The sequence below is a fragment of the Mobula birostris genome, chromosome 18 (assembly GCF_030028105.1).
Source record: "Mobula birostris isolate sMobBir1 chromosome 18, sMobBir1.hap1, whole genome shotgun sequence".
In the NCBI taxonomy this organism is placed as follows: Eukaryota; Metazoa; Chordata; class Chondrichthyes; order Myliobatiformes; family Myliobatidae; genus Mobula; species Mobula birostris.
This window is the reverse complement of record NC_092387.1, coordinates 16476382-16489151: the sequence shown is the minus strand read 5'-3', so window position 1 is coordinate 16489151 and position 12770 is coordinate 16476382. Positions and strand designations below refer to the sequence as shown.

Genomic DNA, 12770 nt, shown 5'->3' with positions numbered 1-12770 from the left:
CTCCCCCTAGTCGGCCTGTCCACATACTGTGACAGGAATCCATCCTGGACGCTTAACAAACTCTGCCCCATCTAAACCCTTGGAACTAATCAGGTGCCAATCAATATTAGGGGAGTTAAAGTCACCCATGATAACAACCCTGTTATTTTTGCACCTTTTCAAAATCTGCCTCCTAATCTGCTCCTCTGTATCTCTGCTGCTACCAGGGGGCCTACAGAATACCCCCAATAGAGTAACTACTCCCTTCCTGTTCCTGATTTCCACCCATACTGACTCAAAAGAGGATCCTGCTACATTACCCACTCTTTCTGTAGCTGTAATAGTATTTCCTTGATTCGGCTATGTAGCAGACCTCAGCTCATTCATATGCCTTTTGCAATTCCCTCCTCGTACCAGACACGTGCTCGGATAGGTCTTCTATGGCAAATCTTCCCTGCCAGTCCCAAAACAGAGGTCAATGGGCAACCTTGCTTCATGCCCAAATATTCTGTGTACAGTTGTAGCAGTGGACCAGATTCCCAGTATGTTGATTCCATTTATTCTTGCTGATCTCCAGGGTTCTGAGCATGTCCAGCATTGTCAGGTTGAACCTCTTGGGCTGGGGATCACCATGAGAGTGATAAGGCGTAGTCCTAACTTCTCGACTCCAAGCATGCTCATTAACTCGTGTGAACCTACTCTCAAAATCCTTTCCCTGATTGCTATGTATCTGTCTGGGGAGGTCACAATGAACAAAATACTTTTTCCATAACACTTTGGCCATGGTGGACACCCTCTGATCCTTTGTAGGGGAGGCTTGAGCATACCTGGTCTGATCATTAATATCCAAAAGATTTGCCATGGTGCTGGAATTGAACTCTATGGATAGGAAATCCATACAGACCAGATCAAGTGACCCTGCACTCGACAAATGCAATAACGGATCGGCCCTCATAGGCAGCATCTTCCTCCAAATACATTGAATGCATGACTTACAGTACTCTTTGACCGCAGGCTTCGTAGAACTGATCTCTGACCAATCCATGAGTCTTGTCAAACCCCAAATGACCTGAATCATCGTGAAGTGACTTCAACATAATCCTCCGATACTTCTCAGGCAGACCAACTGGGAATGCCGAGGCGTATCTGGAAGAGATGTGACCCAGTATAAAATATGGTTCCTCAACTCCAGTTTGTGCCATTCTCTCAGCAGTAGAGATACGGCAGTGTGTTTCATCTTTTCAGCTTGGGCCATATCCCCTTTTGCAACCGCTGACCAAACAGTACCTATGCAAGGGTCATCTCGCTGAGCGGCGGCCAGTTCCCCTGGGCTCAACTCAGGTAACTGCTTTGTATTCGGAGGGGTCAGGTTGCAGTAAGCTGTGGAATGACAAAACCAGAAGCTCCCAAATGGTACACTACTCTCAATCCTGCCCTTGCCTTGCCTCTGACTTCCCCATGGTGGAAAACTGACACTTTGTTTTAACTTAAGGCGCAGGAACTCTCTCCCACTTTCCGTCCCCTTCCATCACTTCATGAACATGTTGGGAAAAGGTGTCCACGTCAATGATCTGGCTCCCCGGCCAGTACTTCAGGCTGAAATCATAGGTAGACAACGCCACCCACCAACGATGGCCTGTGACATCAATTTCGCCAAGGTCAGGATACAAGTCAATGGATTGTTGTCCATCCTCGTCTCAAACTTGGTGCCATATAATCACTTATCCATTACAGCCCATTTCAATGCCAAGAACTCCAATTTGTGCTCGTGGATAGTTTCGCTCAGAGGGTGACAGACTCTGGCTGACAAAAGAGAAAGGTCTTGACCCTGTGCCCTAATCCTGATACAGAACGTCCTCAAGCCCTCTCTGCTGGCATCTGTATGCAATGCATACAGCAATTGGCGATCTGCAAAAGGCAACACAGGCAATTTTGTCAGCAGCTCCTTCAGCAACTTAAAAACTTCTTCACATTTTGCATCCCATATTGCTCCAAAAGGCTTCAAAGAGCTAAGATATTTACCATCCTTTCCTTTCCTCCTCCCTTTCTTCCCTAAGGGTGGGTAACCGCATGGAAGCTGATTCAAAAAGTGACTCACTTCAGAGTAGTTCTTTGTGAACTTCTGATAATACCCACAGAATCCAAGGAATGAGTGTAGGGTGTTCACTTTCTTGGGCCTTGGCCACATTGTCACCATCTCTGTAGTTACTCCATTCTGTGAGATTACATGCCCAACATATCTGAAAGATGTCTTACAGAACTGGGGTTTGTCCAGTGATAGTTATCTTTATCTTTCAGGAGGCCTGACACCTTCAGTAGCTGCGCCTCTTGCTCTTCCAGGGTGGACCCAAACGCTATGAGATCTTCTAGGTACAGCAGCACCTCCAACAAATTCATATCCCCAACAGTTTTCTCCATGACCAACTGGAAAGTAGCCGGTGCTCCTGATAAGCCCTGGAGCATCCTTTCAAACTGAAAGACTCCAAGTGGACACGTACATGCTGCGTTCTCCTTGTTAGCCTCACTGTTTTTAAATGTTGCCACTGTAACACGAATTTCCCACTTGGGATCAATATAATCATTATTATTATGGAAAGAATTATGTAAAAAAATGCTTAATATTACTCAAATATTACTGAAATTAAATACACTTCACTAACCCACTCAACCTTTCCTTCCTCAAGTCCCTGCAGCACCTTTGCAACTGTCATCTCTAATCTGCAAATTTCTTGATCCACAATGACCTTCTGCCCTTTATCAATAATCTACCTACCTCTACCCTTTTTTAAAAAAAAAATGAATTCATACTTTGGTTACAATTTCTTTTTGAGGAAGAGTTCCACAGTCGCACAACTTGAGAATTTTGTGTCTGTTTCAAACAATTGTCCCCATATTTTTAAAGTTACTGTTCTTGTTCCCCTGTTATTTCAGTCAAATCACCTATGTACTTTCTAATACAAATACAAGCCTAACCTGTTTGGTCTTTGCTCATGAGGCATGTATCCAGTATTAGTCTCTGAGCTGTTTCTATTGCATTAATCTTACCTTAAGAAAAACAATACAGTGCCTTACAAATGGCTGACAGAGCATGTCCTATTTTTATATTCTCTCACCAATGGACTACAACCTTGTGTTGATTTTCTTATTTTGTGAGATCTATCACTAAGTACTGCAATTTCTTACCATTTAGATAATAGACTTCTATTAATCTTGCCAAAATGTTCAATATTTCCATTTTCCCATAGTATTCCATTTGCTGGATTTTCCCCCAGTATATCTATATCCCTTTACAACCTCTTCTTTTTTGTAGCTAATTTTCCCACTTATCAGTGTTATCAGTAAATTTGCCAGCTGTCCTCAAGTCTTTTATATAAATTAAAATGTCAAGGCTTCAGTACCAATTTCTGTGACACCAGGCAACCAGTAAAGAAAGACCATTTCTTTCTGCTGTTTCATGTCAGCCTGCTAGTCTTCCATCTATGCATATCACCTCCAGCACCACCAGCTTTTATTTTCTACAATAACTTTTGATGTAGATTTTTATGGAATTCACCATTTTCCCCTTTCTGCACAGTCCTTGCAAAGAAGGACAACTAATTGGTTAAACATAACTTCTGATTTACAAAATCACGTTGACTGCCTGAGTATCCTGAGATAATTGATTTAGTTCTTCCATCTAAAATGCCTTTAGAATTTCTCACATTTTCCTGAGACTGATGTTCAACTAACTTGCCTTTCTTACTTTGTCTCCCTTTCTGAACAGAGGAATTACATTTACTATTTTCCAAATCTAGGGAGTTTTCCTTGAATCAAGAAATTTTTGGAAACCAATTACTCAGTCACTTATAAAATCCTAGGATGAAACCCATCAAGACCATGTAGTTCCATCAGTTTTCTCAGTGCACTTTCCTGGTAGCTGTAATTTTTGAGTTCCTCATTCCAAAATTACAGCTATATCTGGGGTGTTTCTTGTATCCTGTAATGTGAAGATTATTGAAAAGTACCCATTGAATTGACTTCCTGCCATTTTACTTCCATTATTAATTTCCCAGACTTTCTTTCTTTAAAACTAATGCTTATTTGGTTAACTTTTTTTAAATTAAAAGTTGGTAGAAACTCTTTATTTTCCAGGCTAATCTTAAGATTTTTCACTACTTCTAGTCATTTCCTGTTTTTATATTCTGCTCAATTTTTGCTGTTTTCCTATAAGATGTTTTAATATGGTATTTAACTTTTTTTTTACTGTCTGTGGACGGTGACCCTTAAGAAATTTTCTTCCTCAGTGTGCCCTGCATATTTTAAGAGTCGCATAAATATCTGTTGAGCATCAGAAATTAAAAATACTGAATACTGCATATAATATTTTAAGTTGGAAAAATAGAATATGTGCTAATAGCTTATAACTAAAATATGTTTTAGCTGAGACTGTAAATAACTTGTCAATTTTCTCTTAATCCTTCCTAGCTCCAAGATCTGGATTGGCAGCAAAACACTTCATTGATGTTGGAGGTGATGTATTTGCACTAAAATATGAAACAAAATTTGCATGTGATCATCAATGGTATACTAGTTTTTTTTGGAAATTATGTATAAGCAGACAAACCTAAACACTGTTGTGGCTTGAGGAATGAGCAAGGTAGTATATATGGTATTGGGATTTGCACAGTCTGCTGATCTCCAGAATGGCGTTGCCTGTTTTGGAAGAAAAATATCTGAAATGCAGAACAGCACCTCTAACTTGCAGGGCATATTTGGAGAGTTAGTTGTGAACTTAAAATTACTAGATAAATTCATGCATCGCTAATTTAATTAAGTATATTAGTTGACAGTGAAATGCAATGAAACAAGACAAATGGACACTTGTTGATAATCCCAGATTTAGTTGGACTGCTTTATGCATGATATTGTCTTAGTCCTAAATTGTTTTTCCCTAAAATATTCCATAATACAGGGGTAGCCCACAACTTCCCTTCCACACCACTAATTGTCATCTTAAAGCCAAATTTCCTGCTGATTTCATCCCTTCTTCCAGCATCCAGAGGAGTTCATTGATTTTTTCTTTCTTTTTCCAATATTTTTATTGATTTCTATATAGAAGAATACAGATTCCAAGAGAATACATATTATAAAACAGAAGAAAAAATACAATAATACCAGATACAATATATTGTCACATTAACAAACTCCTTACTCTATATTCATATAGATTAGATTAATTTGTGTATTAGAATATAAGCAATTTTATTTAAAAAGAGGATCTACACCCACTACCAAAGTTGAAGCTGTTTGGGGGGGAAAAAAAACATCAGGTAATAAAATATACTACTAACCAACTTCTGTACTTTAGCAAGAAGTCAAAGATTATGAAAATAATTTAAAAATGGCCCCCACAAACTTTGAAAATCTTGGTTAGATTCAGAAATAGACAACGAATCTTTTCTAAATTTAGGCATGCCATAACATCTCGTAACCACTGAGCATGATTAGGCGGAACAGCATCCTTCCATTTAAACAAAAGCACCCTCCTAGCCATAACAGAGATAAAAGCCAGAATGTGCAGATCAGATGTCTTCAAAATGATATCTTTCCTTCCAACAATACCAAATAGGGCAGTCAAAGGATTAGGCTTAAAATTTACTTTAAAGAGTACAGAAAAAGTTTGGAATACTTCCATCCAATATTTTCCAAGACTTGGGGACATCCAAAACATGAATAAATGAAGCTTCTCCATTGTTACACCTATCACAGTAGGGAGATATATCCATATAAAAATGAGATAACTTATCCATGGTCATATAAGCCACTTTAAATTGTAGGAGGGAGTGACGAGCACATAACGAAGTATTAACTAATTTAAAAATCTCATTCCAAATTTCTTCAGAAATTGAGGTCTGTAAATCTTGTTCCCAAAGATTTTTAATTTTGTCTAAAGAATCATTTCTCATTCCCAACAACATATAAATATTGGATATTGAACCATTATAGAATGATTTCATATTAAGAATTTCACCTAATACGTTCTTATCAGGACTATTAGGAAATGTATATAATTGAGATCGCAGAAAATCTCTAATTTGTAAGTACTGAAAAAAATGGGTTTTTGGTAAACTATATTTTGTTGACAATTGTTCGAACAAAGAAATAATTCCTCGTACAAACAGATCCAGGAAACATGTAATACCCAATCTTTCCCATTGTTTAAAAACTACATCAGTCATAGAAGGCTTAAAAAAATTTTTTTAAAAAGTGGGACTAGAAAGTGAGAATCCCAATAAACCAAAATATTTTCTAAATTGTATCCAAATCCTTAAAGATTTTTAAAATTCCCAGTTTTCATCCTTTGAAAGTGTTAAATTTGACAGCTATGTTTTTAATGAAATAGCCAATCTATTACTAAACCTGCTTCGTTTCAGTCCAGCTTCTGTGCATTCGTAACCTATTGTTGTTCTTACTTTCCGCGCCACATGGCACATCAGGCGGCAACCTTGCCATTCCTTTAGCATTTGTCTGTTTTACAAGGCTGTGTTGCGAGCTCAACCCAGCACAGATGGAAACCGTAAGGAGCCAGCAGATTCGAACCTAGTGCCACTTGCCTCAAAGTCCCTTGTGGATGCCACTACACCACTGGCTGACAAGTTGTAACTTGTAGATAAGTTTATTACAATGCTCTTCTAGTCAATTTTCTAGGAGAATAGTGCTTTCTAAATCATAACTTACTCCAAATGCCACTTTTTTTCCCCCAACATGACCTAATTAATTTAATTGTTATATTCCTTAGTGCCATTATCTTCTCCCATCTCCAGATAAACCTCCAATTTTTGCAGCCAACTTCAGCTCTAGAAGCCTCAATGCTTGTCCTTCCAATTCTGGCTTGTGCATTGATTTTTGCTCATTCCAACAATAATTGGTTATGTTGGCCCTAAGCTCTGGAATTCCTTGCATAAACCCCTCTCTCCCTGTATGTTGCTGCCTAATACTTGGCACTTTGTCTGACCTACTTTCCCTTTGTCTAACTTGAAGTCAAATGTTTGCTTTCATAATAGCCTGTTCCCTTTCATTGTGTATGACTATACATTAAGTGCTACTTGAGGTCGTTCTGCGTAATGTGTATCACATTTGTTGCCAAAAAAAATTGTCTAGATTTAAATGTTGAGTTGGACAGTGTTTAAGTTCAAGTTCAACAAATTCCACTTTATTGACATAGGCATAGTATCCATGGTGACAATTCTGTAAAAAATGTTTTGTTTGCAGCATAGTACATTACAAGACAAGGCCAAGCACCAGTGAATACAAACTTGAATTATGTGTAGTTTGAATGACAAAATAAACATAATGACCTTAGTGCATTTTGAGGAAAATGTATGGCAGCGGGGTGGATGCTGTTGAACCTTGAAATGTGGGTCTTCATTGCACCTCCTGCCTTATGATGGCAATAAGAAGGCATGACCTAGATGGTGGGGGTCCTTAATCATGGACGTCACCTTCCTGGTACATTACCTCTTGAAAGTACCTTGATGGGGAGAGCTGTACTTGTGATGGAACTGATTAACTCCCACACCAGTCTCTTGGGTTCCTGTGATTTGGAGTTTCCATGCCATGCTGTGATGCAACCAGTCAGAATGCTTTCCACTCTGTCTATAGAAGTGTGTCAGAGCTCTTGCAGTTGCCACTGCGCGTCGTGTTGGCGTGGATGGGGCCTAGTGTCAGCCATGGGGTTTGGTGACCTGAAGGCCGCATCCGGCCTGCAGATACTTAACGATTACTTTGCAGCTACATTGAGGGGTATGTTCCATCACAAGCAGACATTGCTGTGTATGAAGCTCTTGGTGGGCCACCTGCACCTTCATTCTATCGTGCACATCGGTGGTACAATCACATTCAGTCCTATGAAAGCACGAAGTCCAGCCTTTGCAGCCCCTTAGCAAATATGGTCCACAAAATGTAGCAGACGCAACCTCAACAAAAGCAGAGGCAGATGATGATGATATTGGTCTCTTTGGATCTGATGATGAAGAGGAAAGTGCAGAGGATCAGGGAAGAATGTCTAGCTCAATATGAAGCTAAGAAGTCCAAGAGTACGTATTGTCAATTGGCTATGTGATCGAATGTCAGCACTTTAGGATTGTTCATTAAAAGATAACTAATTTGTTAAAAACTTCAAAAAAGAATTTTCACATCCAGAAACTCTAAATTTTTGAGAAAATACAGATGCTGGCATGCTGCCTTCATGGGTGCTTCCGTGTGCTGGGCTCAGGATAGATTATGACGGAAAGTGGGGCTTTTATTCTACATCAAGGGGTCTCATTGCTTTAAAAAAAAATTGCTGAGGGGTATGGAGAGTAGGAAACCCAGGCCTGCAATTGCCTGAGTGGATAGGTTGACTGAGGGGTGATATTTAAGAGATTTAAAATAAGGGAGGGATGAAGTTTGTGATAGAGCAAATACCTTTTGTCTGGTCTCGAGTGTCTTCCCCTGTTTTTTTTTTTTTTGCAACTTCTCGTACAAATGTGAATTTGCAAATCATTGCATCTGCATATCCCATTGTAGATATGATATTTATAGAAGTAATTGATCAGATGTTTTTTGCTCAATGCATTGGAATTCTATTTACACTTTTTACTGCCAACAATAGCAAAGGTGCCTCACTGGTTTTCTTCCCCTTCCCATTGGGCAGAAGGACTATAGCTTGGGAACATGTAACACTAGGCTCATGGACAAGCTCAATACTGCTGTTATGAGAGAATTAGATGGATCTCTTGTACCCCAAAGATGCAATTCTGATGTCTCGTTCTATCTTGTCATGGCCTTTTCCCTTTTGTTGATTTGCACTTTGTAAATGTAAGTGTTTTCTGTATTTTTTTTTCCATTTTTGTACACCTCAGTGTACTTCACTTCAACCGACTGTTAGCTACCAAAGAATTACAGGAATCCCCTTAATCATCTCCAACACAACACCAGCTACAACATGTTGGAGATCTAGAAGGGAGATCTGCAGGACCTTTTCCCTCTTCAGTCTTTTTCTCTGCCATATCTACACACAGTAACTTAGTTGGAATTTTCTGGTCATTCTGTCCCTACAACAGACTCCTCTTCCTGTGCTGGCTGCCTGTGCTTCAGATCCAGTGATGGTGACCTCAGTGGTCAGGACTTGGCTGACAAAAGAGACTGGAAGTTGTGAAATGGGAAACTCAATAAACTAAAAATGTAAATTCAAACAGAAAAAGATTAATTCATATCAGTAGGGAGCAAAACAGTAAACATTTCAGGCTTACCACCTTCCTCCAGAAATACAAACTGAAATTTCATGCAGCTGTAGGGCTTCAGCATGGGACACATCAACACGTGAGATGAAAGTGTAGTGCTGTCTTGACACCTGCCACCCAATACGATTCCAGTTTCAGCCATGTAAACTCTTATACAAGTAACATTGCCAAAATAATTTTATGATAAAATAAGCATTTTTATTTAAATTAAAGCAGGGTTCTTGTTGCTTACAGTGAGCTATGTGTTTGAGACTTATGGACATATTCTAATATATATCTATGTCATGGTCAGTGGTTTTCTTTGTTTTCATTGATATTGCACTGAAGTACAACTTCTACTGAAATAGTTCCACAAGTGGAACCAACACAAAGTGCTGAGTTTATTGAACCATCTGTAGCAAATTTTGATCACTGGCATTACTTTGAAGTTTCTTGAGAACTGTCTGATGAAATGCCAGTGGGTTCCTTTTGTAGATCTAGGATGGAGCTGAGCAAATAAAATTAAACATTTCACAATAGATCACTGTAGAGAGCTAGGCTGGGAGTTCTGAAATATAAAGGATGTGTAAGCAGTTTGTCATTTTGTTCCTTGTGTGTGAGCAATTAAATTGTTTCATTTGAGGGTCATGCAGACTAGAACTTTCATGCTTTGTTTCCTTTTGTGCTAGTTCTTTATTGCTGAAAAAGGCATGTCCTCTCATCATGTAGTTTGTTTGATCTTACCCCTTAGTGAATCTCCAGGGTAATCGAGTGCAGCCAACTGCATGGAAGTCTTTACATAAGTTTAAATATTTAAGTGTTCTGCCTGGATATGGCATGGAAGTCTTTACATAAGTTTAAATATTTAAGTGTTCTGCCTGGATATGATACCTTGGCTTTGTGTATTAGCAAAATAACTGATTTGCACCCACTTCCTCAAAAGTGTAGCAAAACATCTGGACTTTGTTGCAATTAATTTAGAGTAATGTGTGTCTGTAAGTGAGACTTGGTGAAGGCTATATGGAAGAGAAGGGTTAGATCATTCATAGTAAGATTTTCTTTAAGGTTTTGATAGTATTTTTAATACCAGTGATCAAAAACCTCTGCAGATTGTTCCTTAGTGTGCTTTTAAAATGTGGCTTTTATTTTTAGCCCCAAGTCAGATTTGCTTTCTGATAATGCAGATACTTATGCATTGTGCTCATCTGATTTTTACTGTTTAATAATACTGTTTTATTTTAAAATTATGTCTTGAGCTCTTTGCAAAACAAAGGCTGTTCATATTTTTGCTCCATACTGAATGCAAGTGAATAAGAAGGAAATGTTGTTTAACGTGTTTGGCAATATAATGGACAACAGGACAACAAGACAACTACACTGCAAAACCCTTCTGACTTTAACATTCCCCCCCCCCAGTATTTGACTTTTTGTATATGTCTTGTTCTCAAATTCCCCAGGCGGAGATGAGGCCAACAATTTTTGTCAATCTTGTCTTTATTTTTGATAAACTGCTTAATATGTGTAAACCTAGTGCTTTTTAACAAAAAAAAACTCATTAACAACATCTATGAATGTATCTTTCCCTGCAACACCATCTTTTTCGTATTTCCCCGTGTTTCCAGCAGTGAACACTTACTCTACGTGAGTGCAACAAAATAATGGTACAAAATAATGGTACATTTTCACACATACATGGCTGATTATTAAGCATGAGCAAATCCAATTACATTAATGATTTTGGCATTAAGGTTTAGCTTTTGAAATAATGAAGATAATGAGGTGAAAATGGCTAGCAGCTAAAGAAATGTATTCTCATTAGGTAACGGGTATATTTGAAAGTTGCACTAAATTGAACTATTTAACTATAGCTCACTCCAAAAGGAAAATGTAGAGTTCCAAGTCCTAGCTTTTAGAGCATGAAGCTTTCAAGTATTAATGTGAAGTTACTTACTATAACACAAAGGCACCATTTTGTCAATTGGATCCAGGTTGGCTGACGGCAAAGCAATCTCATCCATTTCCACCCCTCTCTTCCTCTATTTCCCTGCAACTACATCTCATATGCCTGTTAACTCCCATTGGGTTCTTCTGTTATTTGCTTACACTAAGGGGTAATTTATAAAAAGGTAGTTGATCTGACAGATTAATCTGTCTTTGGGTTGTTCAGGGAAACTATGACACCTGGAGAAAACCCATGATGTCAATGTTAACTTCATAAAGACAATAGCTGTGTCTTGAGTTGTAAGTCATCGATGCAACTGCAACGTCTCCATGTCACATATGTGTTTCAAGAAACAAATAGGAACAAATCCCAAGGTGGCATTGGCTAATACAAGGGGACATAATTTTAAGGTGATTGCAGGAAAGTATTTGGGAGGATGTCAGGTAGGTGTTTTTTTTTTTTTTACAAGCACTGCCAGGGGTGGTGGTAGAGGCAGATACATCAAAGATATTTAAGAGACTTAGGCACGTGGCTGAAAGAAAAATGGAGAGCTCTATAGGAGGGATGGTGGAGTAGGTTAAAAGGTCAGCGCAAGATTGTGAGCCAAAGAGCCTGTGTTGTTCTGTTATGTTCTAAATTCATATAATTTTAAAAACCTTTGTAACGGACGAATCTGGCATTTTCTGTTCGGGGTCCAGGATAATATCATCACAGGTATTAAGTGGTTCTTTGTTAGTGTCACATTTGAATAAAACCGTTTGGTACTAGTCTAACTGCTACTCTTTATTATATTTAATCTGTAGTTTTGAATGTGTGCTTTTGTCATTCGTTTCCAATGTTGCATACTGGCTGATACTTTGATACTTTGTCTGTTTCCTTGCACTCAATACTGATTATATTGTTACATTTGATAATAAAAGATGCTGAGAAACTTCTGATATACCAACTGAACCCTGCAAAGTGGTGAACATAGTTCATTGATCTGGTAGTTTTCAAATTCTTGGACTTGAGCCTATTTCTGCTGAGAAAGTTGCAAAATTATCCCTGATATTAATATTTTGTAGCAAATAACATGATCTAAACAGTTGTTGTGTTCCCATGCAAATAAAAGGGATGGGAAGTATTAAAAGAGAATGATAGCAAATCTAAAAGGAAAAATTCTTGTATTTCACTTTAGTATTTATGATTAGAAGTAGTAACAGATCACGTTAGGGGTTATAAAAGAATCCAGTGTGGGGTTAGTGGATGGAACACTAAATGACTTTTCATCTGACCACTGTAGAAGCTGTCACGAGTTTATCAATACTTTCATTAGACTTCAAATGTATTATGAAAGTATGTATCAATTGTTGTATCCTCATAATAACTGCTATTTTTAAGAACATGTTGGTCTTTAAACAATGGTGAGCAGTACTTTGTGGTGAGGCCTAGATTAGTAATCTAATTCATTTATAAGGGCTGCTTAAATGAACACTGAAGGGCCAAACTTACTGATGCATCCTCATCTATGTTTGAGTATCAACTTTGAGTATCTGGCATTCATAGCAAGAGGATTCGAGTACAGGAGCAGGGAGGTACTACTGCAGTTGTACAAGGCCTTGGTGAGA

The 12770-nt window shown here is 38.3% G+C and overlaps 1 protein-coding gene across 2 annotated transcripts in view; it reads left to right on the top strand.

Annotated features, from left to right (window-relative positions):
- The window catches only part of LOC140211973 (deoxyuridine 5'-triphosphate nucleotidohydrolase, mitochondrial-like), a 42691-nt gene that overhangs the window by 26112 nt on the left and 3809 nt on the right, over positions 1–12770 (top strand). For both annotated transcript variants that reach the window (XM_072282262.1, XM_072282263.1), the window contains exon 4: positions 4444–4488. In XM_072282262.1, coding sequence (XP_072138363.1) covers positions 4444–4488 — 45 coding nt within the window. The remainder of the gene's footprint in view (positions 1–4443; positions 4489–12770) is intronic.